The 25598-nt window shown below is 38.9% G+C and overlaps 1 protein-coding gene across 4 annotated transcripts in view; it reads left to right on the forward strand.

Moving 5' to 3' along the window:
• Positions 1-25598, forward strand: part of MIPEP (mitochondrial intermediate peptidase) — a 174700-nt gene that overhangs the window by 82799 nt on the left and 66303 nt on the right. For all 4 annotated transcript variants that reach the window (XR_005378458.1, XM_038573474.1, XM_038573473.1 and 1 more), the window contains exons 15-16: positions 12002-12076; positions 14850-14969. Coding sequence is in view for 3 of the 4 variants with exons in the window: in XM_038573474.1 (XP_038429402.1) it covers positions 12002-12076; positions 14850-14969 (195 nt within the window). In the remaining variant the exon portion in view is untranslated. The remainder of the gene's footprint in view (positions 1-12001; positions 12077-14849; positions 14970-25598) is intronic.

Consider the following 25598-nt stretch of genomic DNA (forward strand, 5'->3'; position numbering starts at 1 on the left):
AAATATTTGCATTTTTTGATGATATTCTGAAACCTTCCAAAAATGATGTGCTGCTTTAATGTAACAGCTAAGCTATTACTATTCTAACGGTTTTGTTGGTGTGTATGGTCAGCCAGCAGTGCAGCTTGTGTCTATCCTATAGTAAACACCTCCCTTTCTTTGGAAAGATGGTGTACACATGCTCTGCACAACTCATCGTGTTTGACTCAAATGAAGCTCTCAGAGAAGCGTGTTGTTACCTGGACAGTGATGTAACCTGTTGTCCAAGCCAGAGCACATTTTTTTTTTCTTCAACACCCGCCCACCCTAAGAAGGAAGAGGGATGCTCTTATCAATTAGAACAGAACAGTAGTCCCAAACCAAGATGGCCAGGCCCACCTGCCTGTGCGGACGCCCTAGCCATGATAGCCCTTAGGCAAGATAGACATGTTAGGTGCAGGGACTTGAATTTCATCTAGTTAGTTAATCCTTTCCACAAATTGACTGAATAACTATTACCATATTAAATCTTCATACCAATTTTTTACAGTGGTATTTTAATCCTTATTTCACAATTGAGAACACACAATACCAGAAGACTTGCCTGCCATCCCAAGCAAGTGAGTAGCAGCTTGAAAACACAAGCTGCCTGACCTCAGACACAGTCCTCTGGCTCTCTCATGGTGCTACCTTCCCAAAGGCAGTTCGACTTGTAAAATCAGGATGATTTAATTTTGCTCACCTTTGTCGTTCAAGTACTCATGATGCTTATGTTTTTCTAAATCAGGATATCTCAGACTTTAATGGGCATAAAATCACCTGGGGACCTGGCTAAGATGTGAATTCTGACATGGTGGGTGTGGAGCACCCAAGATTTTGTATTTCCAAGAATCTCCCAGGTGATGCTGAGGCCGCTGGTCTTTACTTGCTTCAGGCTTCATGTAGTTGGTAATTATTGTCCTTGTTATTCGTATTTTAATTATGAATAGGAAACCAGACTTTACCTTCTTGACAGAAGAAATGATCAATTTTATGGTCTTTTGTTTTTTCTTTTCAGCTATTAGTTGTGTTGTGGTGTTAAAAAAAGAATTGAGAGCTGAGACTGGGCTCTAGCACAGCCATGTACTTTGGGTACACAGAGAAGGATGGGGCTTTCTGTCCCCTAGGTATTTTCAAGGGACCTTTCACACCATGATGGCTGTGCCTCAGAATGTAGTTGGGGCTCCAAAAACTTAAACTGAAACCACTGGATGCATTAATAAGATGGATTCATCAGGATAGGATGAATAAATGAACTAAATACTAGAAATAGGAACTGCTATTCTGCACATAGCAGAACTGTGGCTTGGGGCACTGCACCCTTCTGGACTCTGAGATGGAGGCTGAGGCCCTGTGGTTTATAGGAGACTTGGCATATATTATGAGAGAGGCTGCACTGTCTCTGTTTTAGTCATACAAAATCAGATCTTATTTCTTTACAAATAACACAAGCATTTTTGTTTTTAAATAAAGAACAAAGATAGTTGTGGAAAAATTCATATTGATTTTTTTGGGGGTTGGGTAGCAAAGCAGGGTTTATTGAGTAATAGTGAGGCAAAGTTTATTTATTTATTTATTTTAATAAATTTATTTTTTATTGGTGTTCAGTCTACCAACATACAGAATAACACCCAGTGCTCATCCCGTCAAGTGCCCCCCTCAGTGCCCGTCACCCACTCACCCCCACCCCCCGCCCTCCTCCCCTTCCACCACCCCTAGTTCATTTCCCAGAGTTAGGAGTCTTTTTTTTTTTTTAATTTATTTTTTATTGGTGTTCAATTTACTAACATACAGAATAACCCCCAGTGCCCGTCACCCATTCACTCCCACCCCCCGCCCTCCTCCCCTTCTACCACCCCTAGTTCGTTTCCCAGAGTTAGCAGTCTTTACGTTCTGTCTCCCTTTCTGATATTTCCCACACATTTCTTCTCCCTTCCCTTATTTTCCCTTTCACTATTATTTATATTCCCCAAATGAATGAGAACATATAATGTTTGTCCTTCTCCGACTGACTTACTTCACTCAGCATAATACCCTCCAGTTCCATCCACGTTGAAGCAAATGGTGGGTATTTGTCATTTCTAATAGCTGAGTAATATTCCATTGTATACATAAACCACATCTTCTTTATCCATTCATCTTTCGATGGACACCAAGGTTCCTTCCATAGTTTGGCTATCGTGGCCATTGCTGCTATAAACATCGGTGCAGGTGTCCCTGCGTTTCATTGCATCTGTATCTTTGGGGTAAATCCCCAACAGTGCAATTACTGGGTCGTAGGGCAGGTCTATTTTTAACTCTTTGAGGAACCTCCACACAGTTTTCCAGAGTGGCTGCACCAGTTCACATTCCCACCAACAGTGTAAGAGGGTTCCCTTTTCTCCGCATCCTCTCCAACATTTGTGGTTCCCTGCCTTGTTAATGTTCTCCATTCTCACTGGTGTGAGGTGGTATCTCATTGTGGTTTTGATTTGTATTTCCCTGATGGCAAGTGATGCGGAGCATTTTCTCATGTGCCTGTTGGCCATGTCTATGTCTTCCTCTGTGAGATTTCTCTTCATGTCTTTTACCCATTTCATGATTGGATTGTTTGTTTCTTTGGTGTTGAGTTTAAGAAGTTCTTTATAGATCTTGGAAACTAGCCCTTTATCTGATATGTCATTTGCAAATATCTTCTCCCATTCTGTAGGTTGTCTTTGAGTTTTGTTGACTGTATCCTTTGCTGTGCAAAAGCTTCTTATCTTGATGAAGTCCCAATAGTTCATTTTTGCTTTTGTTTCTTTTGCCTTCGTGGATGTATCTTGCAAGAAGTTACTGTGGCCGAGTTCAAAAAGGGTGTTGCCTGTGTTCTCCTCTAGGATTTTGATGGAATCTTGTCTCACATTTAGATCTTTCATCCATTTTGAGTTTATCTTTGTGTATGGTGCAAGAGAGTGGTCTAGTTTCATTATTCTGCATGTAGATGTCCAATTTTCCCAGCACCATTTATTGAAGAGACTGTCTTTCTTCCAATGGATAGTCTTTCCTCCTTTATCAAATATTAGTTGACCATAAAGTTCAGGGTCCACTTCATGGTTCTCTATTCTGTTCCACTGATCTATGTGTCTGTTTTTGTGCCAGTACCACACTGTCTTGATGACCACAGCTTTGTAGTACAACCTGAAATCTGGCATTGTGATGCCCCCAGCTATGGTTTTCTTTTTTAAAATTCCCCTGGCTATTCGGGGTCTTTTCTGATTCCACACAAATCTTAAAATAATTTGTTCTAACTCTCTGAAGAAAGTCCATGGTATTTTGATAGGGATTGCATTAAATGTGTAAATTGCCCTGGGTAACGTTGACATTTTCACAATATTAATTCTGCCAATCCATAAGCATGGAATATTTTTCCATCTCTTTGTGTCTTCCTCAATTTCTTTCAGAAGTGTTCTATAGTTTTTAGGGTATAGATCCTTTACCTCTTTGGTTAGGTTTATTCCTAGGTATCTTATGCTTTTGGGTGCAATTGTAAATGGGATTGACTCCTTAATTTCTCTTTCTTCAGTCTCATTGTTAGTGTATAGAAATGCCATTGATTTCTGGGTATTTATTTTGTATCCTGCCACGCTACCGAATTGCTGTATGAGTTCTAGCAATCTTGGGGTGGAGACTTTTGGGTTTTCTATGTAGAGTATCATGTCATTGGCGAAGAGGGAGAGTTTGACCTCTTCTTTGCCAATTTGAATGCCTTTAAAGTCTTTTTGTTGTCTGATTGCTGAGGCTAGGACTTCCAGTACTATGTTGAATAGCAGTGGTGAGAGTGGACATCCCTGTCTTGTTCCTGATCTTAGGGGAAAGGCTCCCAGTGCTTCCCCATTGAGAATGATATTTGCTGTGGGATTTTCGTAGATGGCTTTTAAGATGTTGAGGAATGTTCCCTCTATCCCTACACTTTGAAGAGTTTTGATCAGCAATGGATGGTGTATTTTGTCAAATGCTTTCTCTGCATCCAATGAGAGGATCATATGGTTCTTGGTTTTTCTCTTGCTGATATGATGAATCACATTGATTGTTTTACGAGTGTTGAACCAGCCTTGTGTCCCGGGGATAAATCCTACTTGGTCATGGTGAATAATTTTCTTAATGTGCTGTTGGATCCTATTGGCTAGTATCTTGTTGAGAATTTTTGCATCCATGTTCATCAGGGATATTGGTCTGTAATTCTCCTTTTTGGTGGGATCTTTGTCTGGTTTTGGAATTAAGGTGATGCTGGCCTCATAGAACGAATTTGGAAGTACTCCATCTCTTTCTATCTTTCCAAACAGCTTTAGGAGAATAGGTATGGTTTCTTCTTTAAACGTTTGATAAAATTCCCCTGGGAAGCCATCTGGCCCTGGACTCCTGTGTCTTGGGAGGTTTTTGATGACTGCTTCAATTTCCTCCTTGGTTATTGGCCTGTTCAGGTTTTCTATTTCTTCCTGTTCCAGTTTTGGTAGTTTGTGGCTTTCCAGGAATGCGTCCATTTCTTCTAGATTGCCTAATTTATTGGCGTATAGCTGTTCATAATATGTTTTTAAAATCGTTTGTATTTCCTTGGTGTTGGTAGTGATCTCTCCTTTCTCATTCATGATTTTATTAATTTGAGTCTTCTCTCTCTTCTTTTAATAAGGCTAGCTAATGGTTTATCTATCTTATTAATTCTTTTAAAGAACCAAGTCCTGGTTTTGTTGATCTGTTCCACAGTTCTTCTAGTCTCGATTTCATTGAGTTCTGTTCGAATCTTTATTAACTCTCTTCTGCTGGGTGTAGGATCTTTTGCTGTTTTTTCTCTAGCTCCTTTATGTGTAAGGTTAGCTTTTGTATTTGAGTTCTTTCCAGTTTTTTAATGGATGCTTGTATTGCGATGTATTTCCCCCTTAGGACCGCTTTTGCTGCATCCCAAAGATTTTGAACGGTTGTATCTTCATTCTCATTAGTTTCCATGAATCTTTTTAATTCTTCCTTAATTTCCTGGTTGACCCTTTCATCTTTTAGCAGGATGGTCCTTAATCTCCACGTGTTTGAGGTCCTTCCAAACTTCTTGTTGTGATTTAGTTCTAATTTCAAGGCATTATGGTCTGAGAATATGCAAGGGACGGTCCCAATCTTTTGGTATCAGTTCAGACCCGATTTGTGACCCAGTATGTGGTCTATTCTGGAGAAAGTTCCATGTGCACTTGAGAAGAATGTGTATTCAGTTGAGTTTGGATGTAAAGTTCTGTAGATATCTGTGAAATCCATCTGGTCCAGTGTATCATTTAAAGCTCTCGTTTCTTTGGAGATGTTGTGCTTAGAAGACCTATCGAGTATAGAAAGAGCTAGATTGAAGTCACCAAGTATAAGTGTATTATTATGTAAGTATTTCTTCACTTTGGTTATTAATTGATTTATATATTTGGCAGCTCCCACATTCGGGGCATATATATTGAGGATTGTTAAGTCCTCTTGTTGGATAGATCCTTTAAGTATGATATAGTGTCCCTCTTCATCTCTCACTACAGTCTTCGGGGTAAATTTTAGTTTATCTGATATAAGGATGGCTACCCCTGCTTTCTTTTGAGGACCATTCGAATGGTAAATGGTTCTCCAACCTTTTATTTTCAGGCTGTTGGTGTCCTTCTGTCTAAAATGAGTCTCTTGTAGACAGCAAATAGATGGGTCCTGCTTTTTTATCCAGTCTGAAACCCTGCGCCTTTTGATGGAGTCATTAAGCCCATTCACGTTCAGAGTTACTATTGAAAGGTATGAGTTTAGTGTCATCATGATATCTATTCAGTCCTTGTTTTTGTGGATTGTTCTACTGGACTTCTTCTTAAAGGGGAATTTTAAGAGTCCCCCTTAAAATTTTTTGCAGAGCTGGTTTGGAGGTCACATATTCTTTCAGTTCCTGCCTGTCTTGGAAGCTCTTTATCTCTCCTTCTATTTTGAATGAGAGCCTTGCTGGATAAAGTATTCTTGGTTGCATGTTTTCATTTAGGACCCTGAATATATCCTGCCAGCCCTTTCTGGCCTGCCAGGTCTCTGTGGAGAGGTCTGCTGTTACCCTAATACTCCTCTGCATAAAAGTCAGGGATTTCTTGTCTCTTGCTGCTTTAAGGATCTTCTCTTTATCTTTGGAATTTGCAAGCTTCACTATTAAATGTTGAGGTGTTGAACGGTTTTTATTGATTTTAGGGGGGGGGATCTCTCTATTTCCTGGATCTGAATGCTTGTTTCCCTTCCCAGATTAGGGGATTTGTTCCCCTATGATTTGTTCAAATACACATTCTGGCCCTCCGGCCCTTTTGGTGCCCTCCAGAACCCCAATTAAATGTAGGTTTTTCTTCCTCAGGCTGTCGTTTATTTCCCTTAATCTATCTTCATGGTCTTTTAATTGTTTGTCTCTTTTTTCCCCAGTTTCCCTCTTTGCCATCAACTTGTCTTCTATGTCACTCACTTGTTCTTCTACCTCGTTAACCCTGGTCGTTAGGACTTCTAGTTTGGATTGCATCTCATTCAATTGATTTTTAATTTCTGCCTGATTGGATCTAAATTCTGCAAGTCATGAAGACCCTTGAATACTTTATGCTTTTTTCTAGAGCCACCAGTAGCTGTATAATAGTGCTTCTGAATTGACTTTCTGACATTGAATTGTAATCCAGATTTTGTAACTCTGTGGGAGAGAGGACTGTTTCTGATTCTTTCTTTTGAGGTGAGGTTTTCCTTCTAGTCATTTTGCTCAGTGCAGAGTGGCCAAAAACAAGTTGTATTGGGAAAAGGAGAAAAAGAGAGGAGAGAAGGAAAGAAAAGAGAAAAAGAAAAAAGGAAGAAAAAAAGAAAAAAAGAGAAAGAAAAAGAAAGAAAGGAAAAAAAAAGAGGTGGGGAAGCAAACAAATGAAAAAGCAAAACAAAGCAAAACAAAAAGCAAAAAACAAAAAACGCGGGGGAGTATCTTCTGGTTCTGTATACTTTAAGTCCCTTGACTTCCCCTGGAACTTGTACATCTAGCTGGTCTTCTGGGGGAGGGGGGCCTGTTGTGCTGATTTTCAGGTGTTAGCACTTGGGGGAGCTGCTCTTCCCCCTGCCTGGTGCAGGGCTCAGTGGGGGTTGTTTACCCCGTGAGGCCCCGGGAGGAACAACCCCAGTGGCGGGGCCAGCTCTGGAGCCCTGGATTCAGCCCCCGTAGGAACTCCGGAGCTCTCCGTCTGCAGGGCCTGGAGGCTCCGGGGCGGGGCCGCTGATCTGCTCAGCTCGGGGCAGGAGCGTCCTTGTTGGTCCTTGTTGTCCTGGGCCCTCCCGGCCTCTGCCTGTCCCGGGGGAGGCAGGATCCTGGGCTGTGTCCCGGCGCCCTGTGCTCCGGGGCCTGCGCTGTTGGATTCGCGCTCCCGGGCCGCACAGCCCCCTCCGCGGAGCCGCCCCCTCCCCCCTCCGAACTGCTCCGGGGTCAATGCGTGCGCGCTGCAGCCCTTAGGGAGCTCGGCGCACTCCCCCGGGGCGCAGGTGTCTGTTAGTGTCCCCGGGAACCCGAGGGCATCCCCGCCCTCCTGGGTCCTGCTCCAGCTCTCTGCGAGCCCCTTTCCGCCCGGGAAGGTAGTAGGTGCAGCTTCTGCGTCTCCGGGACGGGGCTCTCCTGTCCTGGGGACACTCGCCCCGGCCTCAGCCCGGCTCCTTGCGGGGCCCCTCCCCCTTGGAGAGGCAAAGTTTATTGAGTGATAGTACAAAATGGCCAAAGAGGGAAGGGACTTGAGAGGGTTGCCTCAATTGAATTATTAAAATAAATTCAATCACTGTAGTTAATTATTAGCATATTATGTCCCAGTTGTGGAAATAACAGTTCTGCTGTTTTCCTATTTACCAGGGGAGGGTAAAGATCACAGTGACTTGCTATATTTTATAGCTAGAGTGAATCTTTGAAATAGAAATACTACCACTCAAATAATACGGAGGCATAAGTAATTGCTTTTCAGACACTAAATAATTGCTGTCTTTTAAATTCCTCCATTACTCTCTCTGTATCTCTCCTGTGGTACTGGGGGCAGATTCCCTTGCATTGTTAGTGTCAACAAACATTGCTTTTCCTGTTTGTGGTAGCAGGGGTGGGAAGGCTTCATTGTTGTGTGACCTGACTGCTTAGTAGGGTGCCTTGCACACCATGGGATGCTTCCCAAGATGAGCTCAGTGGGTCTCCCTGACTAACCTGACTTGCCTTTATGGCTTTGTCCCCTTCCACAGGCAGAGCCTCTGCTCAGGGAACATGGGAGTGAGCCAGCATCAAACCAGAGTTACTTCACACCCAGCAGCCTTCGATAGAGACAAAATCACTGTAGGTGTTTTTATAAAAGAAACTCAGGCTAGGGCATAAATGATCTGACATATAAAGTTTAGTCAGTAAATATTATATTGAAATAAATCTTCATTCATGTTCTCAAACCTTGTTCCAAATAGTCTTCCCTTGTTTAGGGATACAGATTGCTTCTGAAAACCATGTCTGAATAGCTCTATGTAGGGTTGCAGATTGCTAAGCTTTGTTAAGGATATAACTAGATGTGCTGTTATATTTAACAGAGACGGCTCCTTGAAATAAGTATTGATGCGAGGACGCACCTGAAAAAGAACAAAATGGCAATTTGCCTCTTGTTGCTGTAGAAAATGAATTTTGCAGGGGAGAAACGTGGGACTTGGGCCTAAGATTATTTGGCATTTTCAGGGTGGACTCATTGTGTGAGGCTGGCCTGTCTTCTGTCTGTGGTCTGGCAGAGAGCAGCAAGTGGTTTGCAGTGGAGAAGTCAGAGGAACTTTGGGACGTGCTAATTCAGTGAGGAAAGTAGGGACATGTGTCCCTTTGGAACATGGCCTGTTTGTTTCCTGGCCAGAAAGGAAAGCAGGTTAGTGTGTTCTTCATTAGCTCATCAGCTCACATGTGTTAGAGGAGACCGTTCTGACCAAGGCCCTGAACTGGTGGGGCTGAGGAAGTAGCTGGGGCATCCTGGAGGCCAGTTTCCAGAAAATCCAGGGAGTCTGCTGGCCTCCAGAGAGGTGAGTGCCAAGATGAGATTGAAAGAGCTAAAAAGAAGCTTTCTGAAGAAACTGGGTAAATTTAGGATCAGCAAGAAATTTAAAGATTAGTGAGAATGGTACAACTGCATTTGTACATTTTTAAAGAAATTTTCTTTGTAATAAATTTTCTTGTATTTATAGTTTACATCTCATTTCCTTAGCAAATTATTTCCCAACTAGTGTCCTAAGTATTAAAAACCTACCTCCCTGGGTCTCCCTGCTGACTGGATGATCCTCCTCATCCATCTCCTATTGCCCCATCTGCCCTATCCTCAGATCTGCCCATTCCCCAGGCCAGATTGGGATCCCAGGATTCTCCCGGGGCTGACGATGCTGCGCTTCTCAGTGGACCACTCTCCACCACCTTCTCTCACCTCCTTAAGCCTGGGAATCCAACTCTTCTCACAGCCTCCTGTCTGACCGCCCATCTGTGGGAGCCCTACGTCAGAGGTCTGAGCCGCCTCTCGCTTGGTCTATGCCTCTTCTCCTGCCCGTTCAGGAACCTTGTACTCTCATTGTTTCTTCTCCTCTCTACATCTCCAGCCTGTATCCCAGGGGTCATTGCCATCAGCATTTCTTAAGCTTGCGTGTGCATTTTTCCAGCCTCAAGACTTTTCCCTCCCTGCTTTTTCCCTCTGCAGCTACCACCCTTCCTCTGTGCACCTCTCTGGCACACTTCTGGAAACTGTGGTGTCCTGTGTACTCATTGTCTCTGGGTCTCACCTACTGCCTTGCCCCAGCCCTCTCCAGTGGTGCCCCTGCCCAGTGTCTCTGGCAGTTGCTTGGGTTACTGATGTGTGTCACTGGTGCACTAACTCCAGTCTCCTGTGTTTTTTTCCTAAGCCACTCCTTTCTTCCCCTTATCCAGGGTCTACACGCAGCCAAAAGTCTTTCAAAAACACAAATTTGACCTTGTGACATCTTTGCTTAAAACTCCCCAGTGGCTTACCATGAGGCAGAGACTGAGGGTGGAGACCAGTGTCCCTGCTTGGCTCCACCTGCCTCTCCTGCCTGGTGGAGCCCTGCTTGCCTGCCCTTGGCTCTTTCACCACTTGCCAAGGGCCCTCTTCTTTTCTGCTCTTCACACATGGGTTTCTTCCACATGAGGTGCTTCTTTCTCCCTGCTGCGCTTGTCCTCCCAAGCCCGTCCCTTGTCTCCTTAATGCCTGTTTGCTTTGCAAATTTCACACCTATGGCAGTTCCTCTGCTAAGCCTTTCTAGGTTATGGTTCTCATACCCACCTGCACTGCTTTTCCTTCTCAGAACTCATGATAGTTGTTAACTCTCTTTAATATTGTGCTTACATAGGTAGTGTCAGCCTATGAAGCTTGAGGGGCCAGGACCTTATCTGTTCACCAGCTTCTGTCCCTAATGCCTGATGCAGTGCTTGTCCACAGTACTTTTCATTGTTGGAAAAATGAGAAAATGCCATCCTTCCACATACTTCTTTTTCTATGAAAACAAAACTAGTAAAGCTTCATGAAGCATAAAAAATCCAAGTATAGCACAATACCTGTTAGCTGAAGGTATAATGTAAAGTAAGGTTTAAAGAAATTGAACATTCTGAGAGAGACTTTTGGCATATATGCCCTGACTAAATCTTGACTTTTTAAAATATTGTCTGAGGACATTTTTATTTTATACAAGATGGTCGCCCCTGGTGTGAGAAAGCTCCAAGCCTTCCACCTGTGCCAGAAACTATACTATACAACCTCCTTCAATCCACATCTTAACTCCCCAAAATTTTCTTTTTGTCCCGTATCCCTTTCTTATACCGGAACAGGAAGAAGAGAATAGACTTTGTTGTTTGAGCCTTCATCACATCCTGCTGTAGTCTTTCACATAAGCCTTTTTAAAATGATCATTCTAGTGTTCATCCATTCCTTCTGGACATGTTTATTGAGTGTCTGCTGTGGGGTGGGCACTCTGAGGAGATACACACATGTAAATATGGCAGTGCCCAACCCCCTTCCAGCAGATAGCTCACTGTGTCCATTCATTGGTTAATTTACACAATGGTAGTATTAGGAACCTAAATAGATTTCTTTGTAGAGGGGCTTTTAGCTTCATTTAGATTATCCATAGAGCTGTATAAAGTGGTAGCTGTCTTCAGTAAATATCAATAATAATTTTTAAAGTAGAGTAAGTTGACTAAAGTGCTTCCTTGACTACGTTTTCAGTTTATTTCTAAGCGAATATATGGTGTTATGTGATTAGGCCTAATTAGTCTCAGAGAGGAAGCCTTAAACCAGATAGGGTCATTATACCGAGTTTCCAAGCTCTGCAGCCTTTTCAGGTTGGAAAATAAAAGGATGTGCAATTCATTGTCATGGTTTTTTGTTAGGATATCAGTTCAGCTTTAATACTGGCTGACACCATGGATTATCATCTATTTCTTGACATTTGACTCCCTTATTCCTATCATCCATTATTATATGTACTTAAAAGTCATTGGGGTGCCTGGGAGGCTCAGTCAATTCAGTGTCTGCCATCAGCTCAGGTCATGATCTCAGGGTGCTGCAGTCGAGTACCACATTGGGCTCCATGATCAGCAGGGAGCCTGCTTCTTCCTCTGCCCCTCTCCCTGCTCGACACCCACAAGCTCATCCTCTCTCTCTCTCTCATAAAGAAATAAAGTCTTTAAAAAATAGTCAACAGAGCACTTGAACAGGCTTTCACTGGTAACAAAGGAACAGAGAAGCATTCACTTTTTCTAAGGTTTTAAACAGATTCTTAAAGATCAATGCCAATGTCTCAGTTCCGTACAAGAACTGTGTTTTTCATGTATAAACCCTAATTTGACAATCACCGTGATTAAATTCTGTTACTAACTTTTTCGTTTGATGTCATTTTTAACTTTCCCACTTCATAAGTACACAGTTCAGTGACTTATGAAGCAACTTACATATATGTTCTTTTGTTTTTCAAGTCACTGCCCAAAAGTATGGTGTCTCGGCTTTGTGAATCTAAAAAGGTGTGCGCTGCAGCTGATATGCAACTTCAGGTATGTATGTACCTTTGTTCTTAAGTTTTTCAGAGTAATTATTCAAAATAAATATATAACTTTAAATTCTTGCCAGTGCTGCACATTTATTATAATAATTATGCTTCTAAGATCTCTTTCATCTTAGTTCAAAGAACTTGACCAAAACCGACTTGTTCAGTCCTCACACTGTCCTTGTGAAGTGGATGTTAAATAGGGTTATTTCCCATTTTTAGTTGGGAAAATCAAAGCTTGGGAAAGTCACATGACTTCTAAACCATACATTTCAACAATCATGTTATATTTTATGTCACTTTGTATCTTTTTAAAATTGTGTAGTTTTGATGTGAAGTTTAAACAGTAATGACTTAGTTTTAGATGATATTCAAAGCCAATTTTCTGGGTTCCCAGATACAGACTAGAAAAATCTTATGAACCATCTGTATGTCAGGTCTACATGATACCAGATGTTTCAGTTACTTGTAATTACTGAGACTGTTTATGGAATTCTTACTCTTCATCAGGTCTTGAGAATTCTATAAACACAGCCTAAATACCCGTCTTTCATCTCAGGCAATATTCACTTTATAATGATCTAGCTACCTATTTAAAAGTGTGGGCATTATTTAATTGCTTTATGGTTTTGTAAAATTCAGCCTTTATGAACTCTGTTTATGTTGTATCTTAAAATATATATTTGAAGAAAATGTATACTACAGAAAAAACTGTGGATTTATATTTGATTTATCTGTGCATATCAATATAATTTTTAAAGTATTTCTGAATTATTTGAAAAAATAATTTGCTTTACCTAGCAAAAGTCTTTTGATTTGATGGTATCTATAGTAGAAGTCCTACTTTTTAAAAGCCTGAGTTGTAGCTTTCTTTTTGAATATTTGTTGCAAAAATTTTCTTTTAAAATGGAAAAACCTATCTTTTCTTCTTTCCACTCTCCAAAAGAATAACCACCACCACCCCCTCCAAGAGACAGAGAGGAAGAGAAAGGAGAGGGAGGCAAATTCTTGCCCAAAGAGCTCCCCGTGCCAGCTTTCCTATTCTACAATAGCCCCCTTGTACAGTGCACACAAATAAGAGTGGAAAGGAAATGAATTGTTCCAGGTTTCTAAAAGGGTATACACAGTGTTCTTAAAATTGCAATTTTTTTTTTTCTCTTGTGCATTGTTTGAAAAATAGGCTTCTGTTTTTCTGTGGCTCTAAGGTTGTTGTTCCCAGACAGGCATGACTCCCTGGGTGGGCAAATAGGCTCATTGCTTTAGAATTGTTTGGTTTATCAGCAAATAAGCACGAAACATGCGCATTTCATTTATTTTTCTCTGTTTTTATCATTAAAGTCATTCCATGTTTATGCCTTTGAAAGGCATAACTCTAGGAATGAAACTTTTGAATTCTGGTCTGTTTACAGATTGGCAATTAAAAAAAGAAAAAAAAAACCCAACCCCCAAAATAAAACACCTTTGTTAAAGTTAGAATTTAAGTTTAAATTCCTAATAACCTATTCTGTTAGAATATAGACAAGATGTGGATGAGTAATTTTGGCTTCTCTGATTACTTTATGCATTGTTACTCATTACAGAATAAAGAATTGAAAGAGCTGTATTTAGCTATATGTTTAGATTACCAGTTAGAGTAAAACAATATTTATATTTAGGAAATGTCTATATTTTTCTAGGGAAGGTTTAAACTTGACTTATAATTTAGAACCATAATTCTATATCTAGATGAAGCCAAAAGCTAGAGGTCATTTGAATTTTTTCTTTTATCCAAACTAATCCTCAATTCTTTTAAGTCAACAGCTGCACATTCTCTACAAATTCCATTTTTAAATCAGAAAGATACATATCAGAAACATAATTGCATGTCAGAAATTTTCATTTAAAATAAAGCGTTTTCTACTTCCTTGCTTCAGGTGAACTCCAAACAATGTTAATACTCAAGCCACATGGTCCAGTGAAAAAGCACTTTGTCTTTACTTTAAATTTGCTATGTAAAATCTAGTTTTCAGAACTTTGTAAGCAGCAAATTTCATGTTCAAACTAATGTTTATTCTTCTATCATATTTTAATGGCCTCTTCCTCTACTCAGAGGTGAGTGGTCCTTCTCTCTTGGTCACCTCTGTAAGGCAGAGTTGCGGGAGCACAGCAGCTGCTTCCTTGGTATCTCCCGACACCAGGTGTAGGGGCTGGGTTGGCTCCCCTAACTGGGCAACAGCTGCACCAGATTCTTTGTAGCATCTGTACCCCCGTCAGACACAGGATTGCTATTCCTTTCTTCATCTCACCCCGACTATTTAATGTTCTGTCCCTTCTCCTCGCAAAACTGGGATTTGGGCCATTTCTTTGCTCTCATTTTAGAGAGAGCAGGATTCTATGATGAAACCAAACAGGATTTATTAGATCCAGAGTGTCACAAGTTGTGACTTTATTTTTTCATTGACCCACCTACATATGTTAAATATATCTATAGATATCTATGGGCCAAATTCCAGTTTTATGGTCACAAATTTAATGCAACATAAAGAATACCTTATAGATAAGTTCCAGTTTTTAAAAATATCCTTAATGATGAAAAGATTGAGAGCTTTCCTTTTCATTATTAACGTGGTCTTAAAGGTGGTACAAAATACATCCCAAGCCATATACACTTCTATTTGTGAATGTTTTCAACAGGGTTATGTATAATTATTACTTTGACACACTTCTAACACCTTTGGCCCACAATGTCTGAGATGTAAGGATGGACTGACACAACTGAGTGGATGTTTTCATCTACCTAGGTCTTTTACGCCACTCTGGATCAAATCTACCATGGGAAACACCCCTTGAGGACATCAACCACAGACATTCTCAGGGAAACACAGGAGAAATTTTATGGCTTACCATACGTTCCAAATACTGTGAGTCTTGCGTTTTGATTCTGTTGTGTGCCATTGAATGGTCGAGCTAGTGTCTCTGTCAGAGTGAGTAGGTTGTGGTCACCTTCCCCCTTGCAGAATTTGAATTCTGTACATTTATGTCAAGGTTTCCTATGAGGCAAATGCTAGAAATTACCTAGCTCATTTAGTATATCCAACCATTCATTTATATGTGTTTGTTTACTTCCTGCTAGATTCCTGGGAAGGAAGGGGTAGAAAAGGTTATTGGAGTTAGTCTGAATTCTTTGTTATTTTCCTATAGTGAGAAAAATGATTTCCTATATTTTCCTATAGTGAGAAAAATGGCTAGCAATATAAGATGAATATGATTATTAGCCCCACATTATTTTCACTGCAAAAGAAATTTATATTTATTGAGTACCTTATTTGTATCAGGGATTATAATAGAATTTTTGCATATCTTATCTCATTTAGTATGGCCTATCAGCACAGAAAGCAGGAATATTGTTACCACTCAATGAATACTAAGTGCCACACTCCATCTAGCTGCTTTCCAAGAGAATTTCACTCTCAAATTTCACTCTCAAACCACCCTGTGAATTAGATAATATTCCCATATGTGGGGCTCATATTGAGGTTCATATGCATGACATGTCTTCTCTAAGATCATGTAGGTTGTGTTGGGATTCATGAAACCATGCTGTTCCATTGCTCCAAGGTTCCCGAAGGGAAACTGGGTGTGATGGAGAGAGTGGTGGCTGGTGCAGTTAGCAATGCATCTAGCCCTTATGTGATTCAGGACTCTCAGGTGCAACTGGTAGAAACCCAACTCATACTGCTTAGGCTAAAAAGAGAATTTATTGAGTCTCATAACTGAAAGGTGCAAGGGTATATCTGGTTTCAGGTAAACTGGATCTAGTTAGTTCTTGTAGAATATTGTTCAAAATGTATTTCTCGGGTCTGTCTTTTTTAGGATGCACTTTATTCTCAGGCAGGCTACCCTGACTGAGTGGTGTAGTGGCTGCTGGTAGGGCCTGGCTTGATCCTTCCTGCTTAGCCAGTCTGATAGGAAGAGAGTGCTCTGTAAACTATAAAATGCCGAATAAATGTTATGGTATTGGGTAGCAGTATATCTGCTTAGAGGCTCATCAGTACATGCTAATTGTCCAGTGGATCTTCAGGTCCCAGTACTCAAACATACATGGGAATAGTTCACACTTACCAGACAAGTAAAATAACAGTGTATTTTATCTTCATAATACTTCTTATCAATAGTTTTTGTTGTCTTAGAAGCTTAATCATCTCCATATATATAATGCTAGTCATACTACATACCTATTTTTTACTTTATATGTAATTTATGGTTCTATGCTGTGTATTATTGCACTCTGGGTTATCTATTTTAGTGAAAATTTGTGGTAATGAGAATAAACTATTCTTCAGTGGAATAAATTATAATAACAATGGCCTAGTTTTAATAGCTTTTTCCCGTTTACAGAACACTACCTGATTCATGTGCTGTTATGCTTGTGTGTCTTTGTGCTCATTTTAGAGTCTTTGCTTAGTTTTAAGAATGGATGGTACTTAAACTCCATGTAATTATAACATGGCTGGAAAGTGATAAAGTTCCAGAAAGGCTAATAGTAGGAGGGACTGAGAAGCTTTCCTATGCAGTAGAACTTGAACTTGGCCAAGCTGCTTGCCACCCCTCCCCTTTATCTTAAGTCGTATAATGATGTAGCTCTACTTCTCCTTAGAAGAGAACTCAAACTTCCCTACCATCCAGGATTCTTCTGTGCAATAAATAAATATACAAAGATGAGGTAACAGTAGCAACTAAAATCTGAATCAACTATCAGTAAATTATTTTAATTTAAAAGGAAGGATGATGTTACTAAGCCCATTATCCTTTCCTACTTCGTTTTGAGAAAATATAAAGATTTATTTCTTCACTAGGATTATCTCCCTTGTTCATTGTCAAAAGCCATAGCCCTTTGAGTACATTATTTTAAATGGTCTTTAGAAGAAACATAGCTACATTTAGAGCATTTAGAGAAGAAAGACTCTTTTAAGACTTGTCTTCTCCCCCACCCCCAAAAAAGAGTTTGTTTAGGTTTTCAGAAATATTCTATTCTTCCTACTTAGAAACATCTGCATTTCCTCATTCAGTTCATCATTAAGCTTGTAACAAACATTTCCATAAAAATAAAGCATAAAATGAGGATGCTCATTAGAATTCTACAGTGCAACATTCATCAGGGCAATAAGACAAGGAAGAGAAAAGACGTAAGCATTACAAAGGAAGTCCCAAAACTGTCATTATTTGTAGATGATTGATTGCTGAGAAAATCCAAAGTATGTATAGGGAAATTATTGAAATCAATGAGAAGTAAGCAATTTCTCTGGATAAACAATATATAAAAATTAATATGCCATCTCTGTTTATCATCAACAAATCAAAAGCAATTTTAAAGATACCACTGTGGAAATAAAAAGTATGAGGTACCTACTAAAAAATCTAAAATATGAAAAAATATTGTTAAGATGTCTGTACTACCCAAAGTAATCTATGGATTTAATGCAATCCCTATCAAAATACTACCAGCATTTTTCACAGAGCTAGAGAAAAACAATCCTAAAATTTGTAGGGAGCCACAAAAGACCCCAAATTAGCCAAAGCAATTGTGAAAAAGAAAGCAAAACCCGAGGCATCACAATTCTGGACTTCAAGTTATATTACAAAGCTGTAGTCATGAAGACAGTAAGGTACTGGCACAAAACAGACACAGATCAGTGGAACAGAATAGAAAACCCAGAATTGCATCCACAACTCTGGCCAACTCATCTTCAACAAAGCAGAAAAGAGTATTCAATCAGAAAAAGACAGTCTCTTCAACAAATGGTGTTGGGAAAACTGGACAGCAACATTCAAAAGAATGTAACTGGACCACCTTCTTAGACCATACACAAAGATACATTCAAAACGTCTGAAAGACCTGATTATGAGACAAGGAACCATCAAAATCCTAGTGGAGAATACAGGCAGTAACCTCTTTGACCTTGGCCATAGCAATTCTTACTAGACGCATCTCCGGAGGCAAGGGAAACAAAAATAAACTATTGGGATTTCATCAAAATAAAAAGCTACTGCATGAAGGAAACAGTCAACAAAACTTTGGAAGGCAGCCTATGGAATGGAAGAAAATAATTGCAAATGACATATCTGATAAAAAGTTTAATATCCAAAATGTATAAAGAACTTATAAGACTACATACCCAAAAAAATGAATAATCCAGTTTAAAAAATGGGCAGAAGACATCAATAGGCATTTTGCAAAGAAGACGTCCAGATGACAGACATGGAAAGGTTCTTAACATCACTCATCATCAGGGAAATTCAAATCAAAATTACAATGAGATATGACCTGCAAGGTGGTATCCCATTTAGTCAGAATGGCTAAAATGAACAACTCAGGAAACAACAGGTGTTGGTAAGGATGCAGAGAAAGGGGAACCCTCGTGCACTTTTGGTGGGAATGTGCACTGGTACAGCCACTGTGGAAAACACTGTGGAGGTTCCTCAAAAAGTTAAATATAGACCTACCCCACAATCCAGCAGTTACACTACTAGGTATTTACCAAAAGGAAAGAAAAGTACTGATTTGAAGGGGTATATGCACCCCTGTGTTCATAGCAGCATTATCAACAATAGCATGGAAGGGGCAAATGTCCATCAACTGATAAATGGATAAAGAAGTGTGGTATATATACACAATGGAATATTACTCAGCTGTCAAGAAGAATGAAATCTTGCCGTTTGCAATGACATGCATAGAACTGGAGAATATTATGCTAAGTGAAATAAATCAGAGAAAGAAATATCATATGATGTTACTCATATGTAGAATTTAAGAAACAATACAGTTGAATATGGGGGACGGGAAGAGGCAAACCAGGAAACAGACTCTTGGCTGTTTATCTCTTAGGTATCTGGAATAAACTGAAGATTACTGGAGGAGAGGTGGGTGGGGGGAATGGATTAAATAGGTGATGGGGATTAAGAAGTGCACTTGGTTGCAATGAGCACTGGGTGTTGTATGGAAGTGTTGAATCTCTATGTTGTACACCTGAAACTAATATTACACTATATGTTAACTAACTGGAATTTAAATAAAAACTTGAAAAAAATCTAAAATAAGAAGTATATTATCTTTATTTTCAAAATGCTAAGTAAATGAGGACCTGAACCAAATTTATAGATAAGATTTAATGCCAAAAACATTAATTTTTTCTCTAATTAATGTATTATTTTCCAATTAATTTAATGTTATTCTATTGGTTTGTTTGAGCTTATACTGTTTTATATGGAAGAGCAATGGCCTGATAATAGCCAGGGCAATTTTGAAGAATAGCAGCAAGTTGATAGGCTTCCCCACTTGGGATTAGTGTCCAAATAAAGCAGTGGGAACTGAGGCAGGGTAACACTGATGTGGAAGGGACAAGTAGAAGAGTAGAACAGAGCCAAGCGCCCAAATGCTACTTTAACACGTTTGGACTCCTGAGCCTAAGCTGGTGGCCATATAGGTCTGTGGGCCAAGGAGGGACTAGTCTTTTTAGAAGATGGTGCTGTAAAGATTAATCATCCATATGGATAAGACGAAACTTCTATCTCGGTCTCATTCTGCACACAAATATAAAGTGAGTTGAAAACCAAATGTGAGAAGTAAAGCTTTACATTTTTAGAAGATGATACAAAAGAATGTCTTTCTGATTGTCCCCCTCCCATTTTTTTTTTACTTGCCCAGACTATCTTAAATCTTATTTACAGTATCAAAGGTGATAACCATAAGATAAGACTGATAAGTTGAACTGTATGAAAATTTGCATCTTCTGTGTATCAAAAGAAATGTAAAAAATGGTGAAAGGAAAACCACAGATTGAAAGATATTTTCAACACCTATAACTAGGATATTTTCTTTTATTTAGTTAGTTATTTACTTTTATTATGGCAAAAAAAACCACACCATAAAACGTATCATGTTGGAAGAGAAGTATTTTTGAAGTACTTTGAGCGAAAAGCATAGATGTACAGGGAGCCATATAAAGTGACTTCCACATTCATCAGTAACTGATAATTCAGACCACCTTAGGATAGCATCTTAGTCTCACCAGTTTGACCAAAAAAAAAAAAAGAAAGAAAAGAAAAGAAAAGAAAAGGAAAGAAAGAAAGAAAGAAAGAAAGAAAGAAAGAAAGAAAGAAAGAAAGAAAGAAAGAAAAGACAATTGACAGTACTCAGTGACCCAGTGTTGACAAGGGTTTGGAGTCACAAGCACTCTTACCTGTGCTGGTAGGAGTGCACACTTGGTGTGGCCACTTTGGAAAACAGTTGGGCATTACTGTTAAAGCTGAAGATGGACGTTCCCTATGACACCGCAGTACAGCTCATATATCCAACCTAGACAAAGTGTTGTTTCGTGAAGAATAGGAAGGTTTATAATGGCACTGTTTGTATGTGGAAAAAGAAGACTCTGGAAAGAACCCAAGTGACTGTCAGTGGAAAAATGGGTAAATAATTTGTGTCATATTCATTGACTAGAGTACTATATAGTGGAAATTGAGGGACATAAATAATAAACAGGCACAGTGTCAAGTAAAAAAATGAGTTTCAGAAGAATTAAACTGTATACATTTATTAAAAAGTTCAAAATCATGCAAAACTAAGCAGTTCGTTATAGGTAAATACGTAAGCAGTAAACCTATAAGAAGTAAAGGAATAGTAAGCATAAAATTCAGATGGTGCTTACCTCTGGAGCAAGGAATGGGATCATAGGAGTTTTAGAAATGTCTTATTTCTTAAACCGATTAGTGGGCATAACATTGATAGTTTCATCATTCTCTCCACCTTAATAGTATATAAAAATGGTAGGAAATTAGTATGTAGAAAATATTTTTAACTGTTAAGAGGTTATTTTGGCTGTAACATATGTGGTAAAGGATTGATTTAGGGAGACCAGTTGGGAAGTTATTCAGGTGCCAGATAGAGTTGGTGCCTTGGACTAGGAGAGTGGCCATGGAAAAGCTAATATTGAAGGGGGTAGGAGAACAGAAAATAGGCGGAATCCAGAAGGCAGGTGGTCGGCTAGATGTGGAGGTGGAGGTTATGAGAATGATTGCAGGTCTATCATGAATATCAATTGGGGAGGAGGACTTCAGAGCATCCTGCCGTGCAAGCTGGAAGAGTGACAGTTTTCCTATAAACTTATCTCCAGAAAGTGTTTCTCTCAAATGAATCCTTTTATTCTCTCAAATGAAACCGTGTGAAGAAGAGAAAATAAATTAAACAACAACCTACAGAGTATTCATAATATTGATAAAAGCCTGCACAAGTTACATGTATGTAATATGGTCTAAACTTTTAGATGGTGATTATATGTATATCTATATTAATTTCTCTTCTAGTGCATTAATAGCTTGTCTTGGGAATAAAGTATCCCATCAGTTATGTTTGAGAATACTCATTTGAATGATGTTAAATGGGCTTCTCAGGATCTGAGATGTCTCCAAATGAACATTGAGTCTCTCGTGCTGTGTTCCCAAGCTTGTTGACCATGAAAGTCTTCCTGATTCATTTCTAGGCATTAGCCTCATGTAGGTCATATTTTAGCAAACTCCACACTTACGTTATGCAACTGTTTAACAAGGGCAGCTCCATTAATATTCTGCAATAAATAATGGGTGCTTATTTTTTCAAGTGAATAAATAGCCTTATTATGTCAGCAATTTGTTAATATTTATGAGAGAGCTAAAGTACTCTGTATGATATATGAACAAACAGATTTAATTTGTAATTGTCTTGCTATTCTAACAGTAGTTTGTTAGGAACCCAAAAAGCTCTTGCTCCGTTGTAGAGGGCAACTTTACAGCATATACCAATAGGCTTGTCTTCTTCTATTATCACTTTTACTCTATTCGGAGCGTAATGTTTTGTTTTTATATTAATACCATCTCTTCTCAGAATATTTTGTTTCTAAATGATTGTGTATTTCCCCCATTATTAATTCAGAGAGTTAGAAAATGCTGAAGTTTTTATTTTTATAGTATTTCAGGTTTATATTTTACACTGTCACTCAGCTCTCTGGAGCAGTTGACAGTCATGTTTGGGAGAGTATGGGGCGAAACCTTTCTCTAGCCTTATGACCCTTCAGTTCTATCCTTGTGAGTATTTTTCAAATTCAAAGCATGAACAACTGGCTCTGCTGATAGACTGCAGTTTTTCAAGATTTGCTAGTGACTCATTTGTATCTCACCGTTTGAACTAACTTGTAGATTTGTGGTTTGGTAAAGTTGCATCTTACATGCAGCTATCCCAGGAGTAACAATATTCTCTGAATAAATGTTGTTGCCAGTCAGACCTTCTTGGTCCTTTTTACCCACTTGAGTTGAAAACAGTGATGTGGGGGCACCTGGGTGGCTCAGTTGATTAAGCATCTGACTCTTGGTTTTGGCTCAGGTCATGATCTCATAGGTCCCGGGATTGCGCCTGTCATCTGGCTCCCCAATAAGTGAGGAGTCAGCTTGAAGAGTCTCTCCCTTTGCCTCTCTCCCACTCATGTGCACGTGCGTTCGCTCACTCTCTCTCTCAAATAAATAAATCTTAAAAAAAAAAAAAAAGGAAAAAAGAAACCAGTGATGTGTACAGAACAAGAAAGTCCTAAGCACCTGTCTTTGTTTCATGAAAATATAATAATATATCTGAGAAGAGTGTCTTTCTTGTCCATTTTAACTTAAAATTTATTGTCTTGATTGAAGCTAAAATAAAAGAATTATTTTAGGAAAGCTCTTACTGGGGTTGAACGACATGTTCATATCTCGACATTATTCCTGTTAGAACAAGCACCAATAATGCAAAAAGAAGGCATGTTTCTTGTAAATATTATTCCTTCCAGATTTAAAAGCTCCAATTTTTTAAATCCAGTGACAAACATATTATGCAAGTTCAGTGTTACACTAAGTAAAAGTGGCACACCAGTTGTAGTTTACTTGAGCTGGGGAGATGGGAATTTTTATGATCTGTACACATTGCTTGTCTGTACATCTCATTGGGTGGGTGTGACCTGCAGGCTTCTTGGGGAACATACCTGATTGGCTTCCACCTGCTCAAGGCACATCATTTCAAAAAGGCTTCTGCCACGGGAGACTGATTTCTATTGAGACTTATTTCTATGATGTCTAATCACATGGAAGAGATATATATAATTCACATTCAGTGTAATTATCTATAGTATTTCTCCATATTAGAACAGCTGAAAGTTGTGCTAGTCAGACATATCAAAAAGCAAGCACCCTTTTGTTATTTGGTATAAATAAAACCATTTCCAAATTCTAATTTATATATTTGTACATTCATTCAATTATATTACTTATATTATTATAAGTAACACTTGTAAATTATTTTTAACAGTTGATATATTTAAAATATATTATTCTTATTAAGTACCTGCTATATGCCATACACTAGGAAATGGGGATATAATATAGCATGGATGAAACAAGCCAAAATTCTTCCCTCATGAAGCCTGTATTAGCAATGGCTTGTTGGAGGGTATGCATACATAATTATTATTATGTCTGGCTAGCTGCCAAACATTTCATTATTAAGCAAAATATTCTTTGAGCCCTTCAGATTGCTTTGTGAGTAGATGGACTGAATATAAAAGATTGAGACCTTTCAAAGCATAAAACAGCTAATACAAATGATATGTTGAGACCCTGTTTTTTATTTTCAAAGGGGGGCGCTTTTTACCTGAAATATTCATAAGAAAAAGAGGGACCTTTGGTTTTTCATTGGGTTCCTACATTCTTCCTCATTCTTGCTGATGTGGTGACTCGGCATCAGTAAGAATTTGTGTGGATGTAGCCCTGCTCAGACACCTGGAGGCCAAGCAAAGATTAACGGGTGGCTAGGAGGAATAGAGGAGCGGTTTAGGGTCTCGGGTGGGCCATCAGACAGATCTGGGTATGTGGTGTTTGATAGGTTGGGAGAGGAGAGAAGAGAAGGAGGAATGAGGAATGATGTGAAGGAGGCCATCTGAGGGGCTGGGGGACCAGGATGACATTCAGTGGAATATGGACTACAGGAGGGGTCACTGCTTAATCGTATGAGGGATGCAAAGATGTTGAGTACAGTTTGAAGTGACAGTGGAATATCCAAGTAGAGATGCCTCTGAGCAGCAGTTGGATCAATGGGTCTGAAGCCCAGAAAACAGATCAAGGTGGGAGCTATATAGATTTGAAAGACCTTCACCTCAGAGAGACAGAGAGAGAGAGAGAGAGAGAGAGAGAGAGAACTATAAGCTATGGTCACAGACAGCACTGAGCCAAGAGAATTTACTGACTAAGAAGGGAAATTTAGAAGATGACTCAGGGGAATATTTAAGCAATGGACACACAGTGGATCAGCCAGTGTGGTTGGAGAGGATCTAATAGGAACAGTTTTTTTCCAAGTACCAGCAAAACCCAAAGTTTTAAAATACTGTTTTCTGTTTCTGCTACTACAATTACAACAATATAATGCCCTGGTCTTTTCTGTTATTTCAGGGTTACATTGACTGTATAGTAGCTTGGAACATTGTTTATAGAACATTTATTTTGGATGTGTGTTCTGAGTTCCAAGTAACAGACTAATAAGTGAACTTTTAGCATAAGATTTATATGTAATTTGAGGGCTTCCCATCTTGAAATTGCTCAATTTTTAGAGCTGTTTCTTAAGCTGACATTGGTGTGTCATGATAATACGTGCAAAGGAAAGTAACCTCTAATTTGCCAGTCGGGAAATAGGAGTGCAACCAGTGGTAAACCCAGTTGTTTATATAGTGTGCTCATCCCAGATTAACTTTCAAACAGACCTCTTAACCATGTGGAAGGCTGTAAATAGGGAGATGAAATCAATGTAATGGAAGAGTGCAGAGAGATTTTGAAAGAGCTTTTACCATATTTATTTTACTGTATAGAGTTATGTATTATTTTCCTTTAAGTCTCAAAAAGAAAAAAACCAAAAACACTCATTATGAGAACATGGCCTTGCTACACACGGCTTGGGTGTGAAAATTTTGATTTATTGCTCTTAGGGTTTATTTTCTTTCCTCCTTGATAAGCCAATTTTGAAGGGCTACTTTCTTACAAATATATAAGTTGAGTGTATCAGGATATTTGTATAGAAATCCATGTAGATATCTGATATTTGTGCATTCAGATATATTAAAAATTATGTTTTAAAAGTTTTAAGTTTAGATTTCAAAGATTTTCATAAAATAATTCATAACTTTAAAATTATATTACAGGTTATTGATCTTATATAAAATCAAATATTGATTTTATATTAAAAGCTTTAATTTTAGAAAAACAAGTAAATCATGAGGATAAATAATTAGCTCTTAAATGATTTCTGTGATCTAGATTAAAATAGCAATCAGATTTTTTCCAATTATTTTTAAAGTAAGCCTCATAAGAGAAACTGATTACATGAGAGTCGTTATATAGAAATCTGAGGTCTGCTTTTGACCTTTGCTATTCTTAACCTCACACTTGCTCAGATGTTGGTGTAAAGCATGACTTAAAGGTCTTTCCTTTTCATGTGAAAAAGATAAATG

This window comes from Canis lupus, chromosome 25 (assembly GCF_011100685.1).
Source record: "Canis lupus familiaris isolate Mischka breed German Shepherd chromosome 25, alternate assembly UU_Cfam_GSD_1.0, whole genome shotgun sequence".
Lineage (NCBI taxonomy): Eukaryota > Metazoa > Chordata > Mammalia > Carnivora > Canidae > Canis > Canis lupus.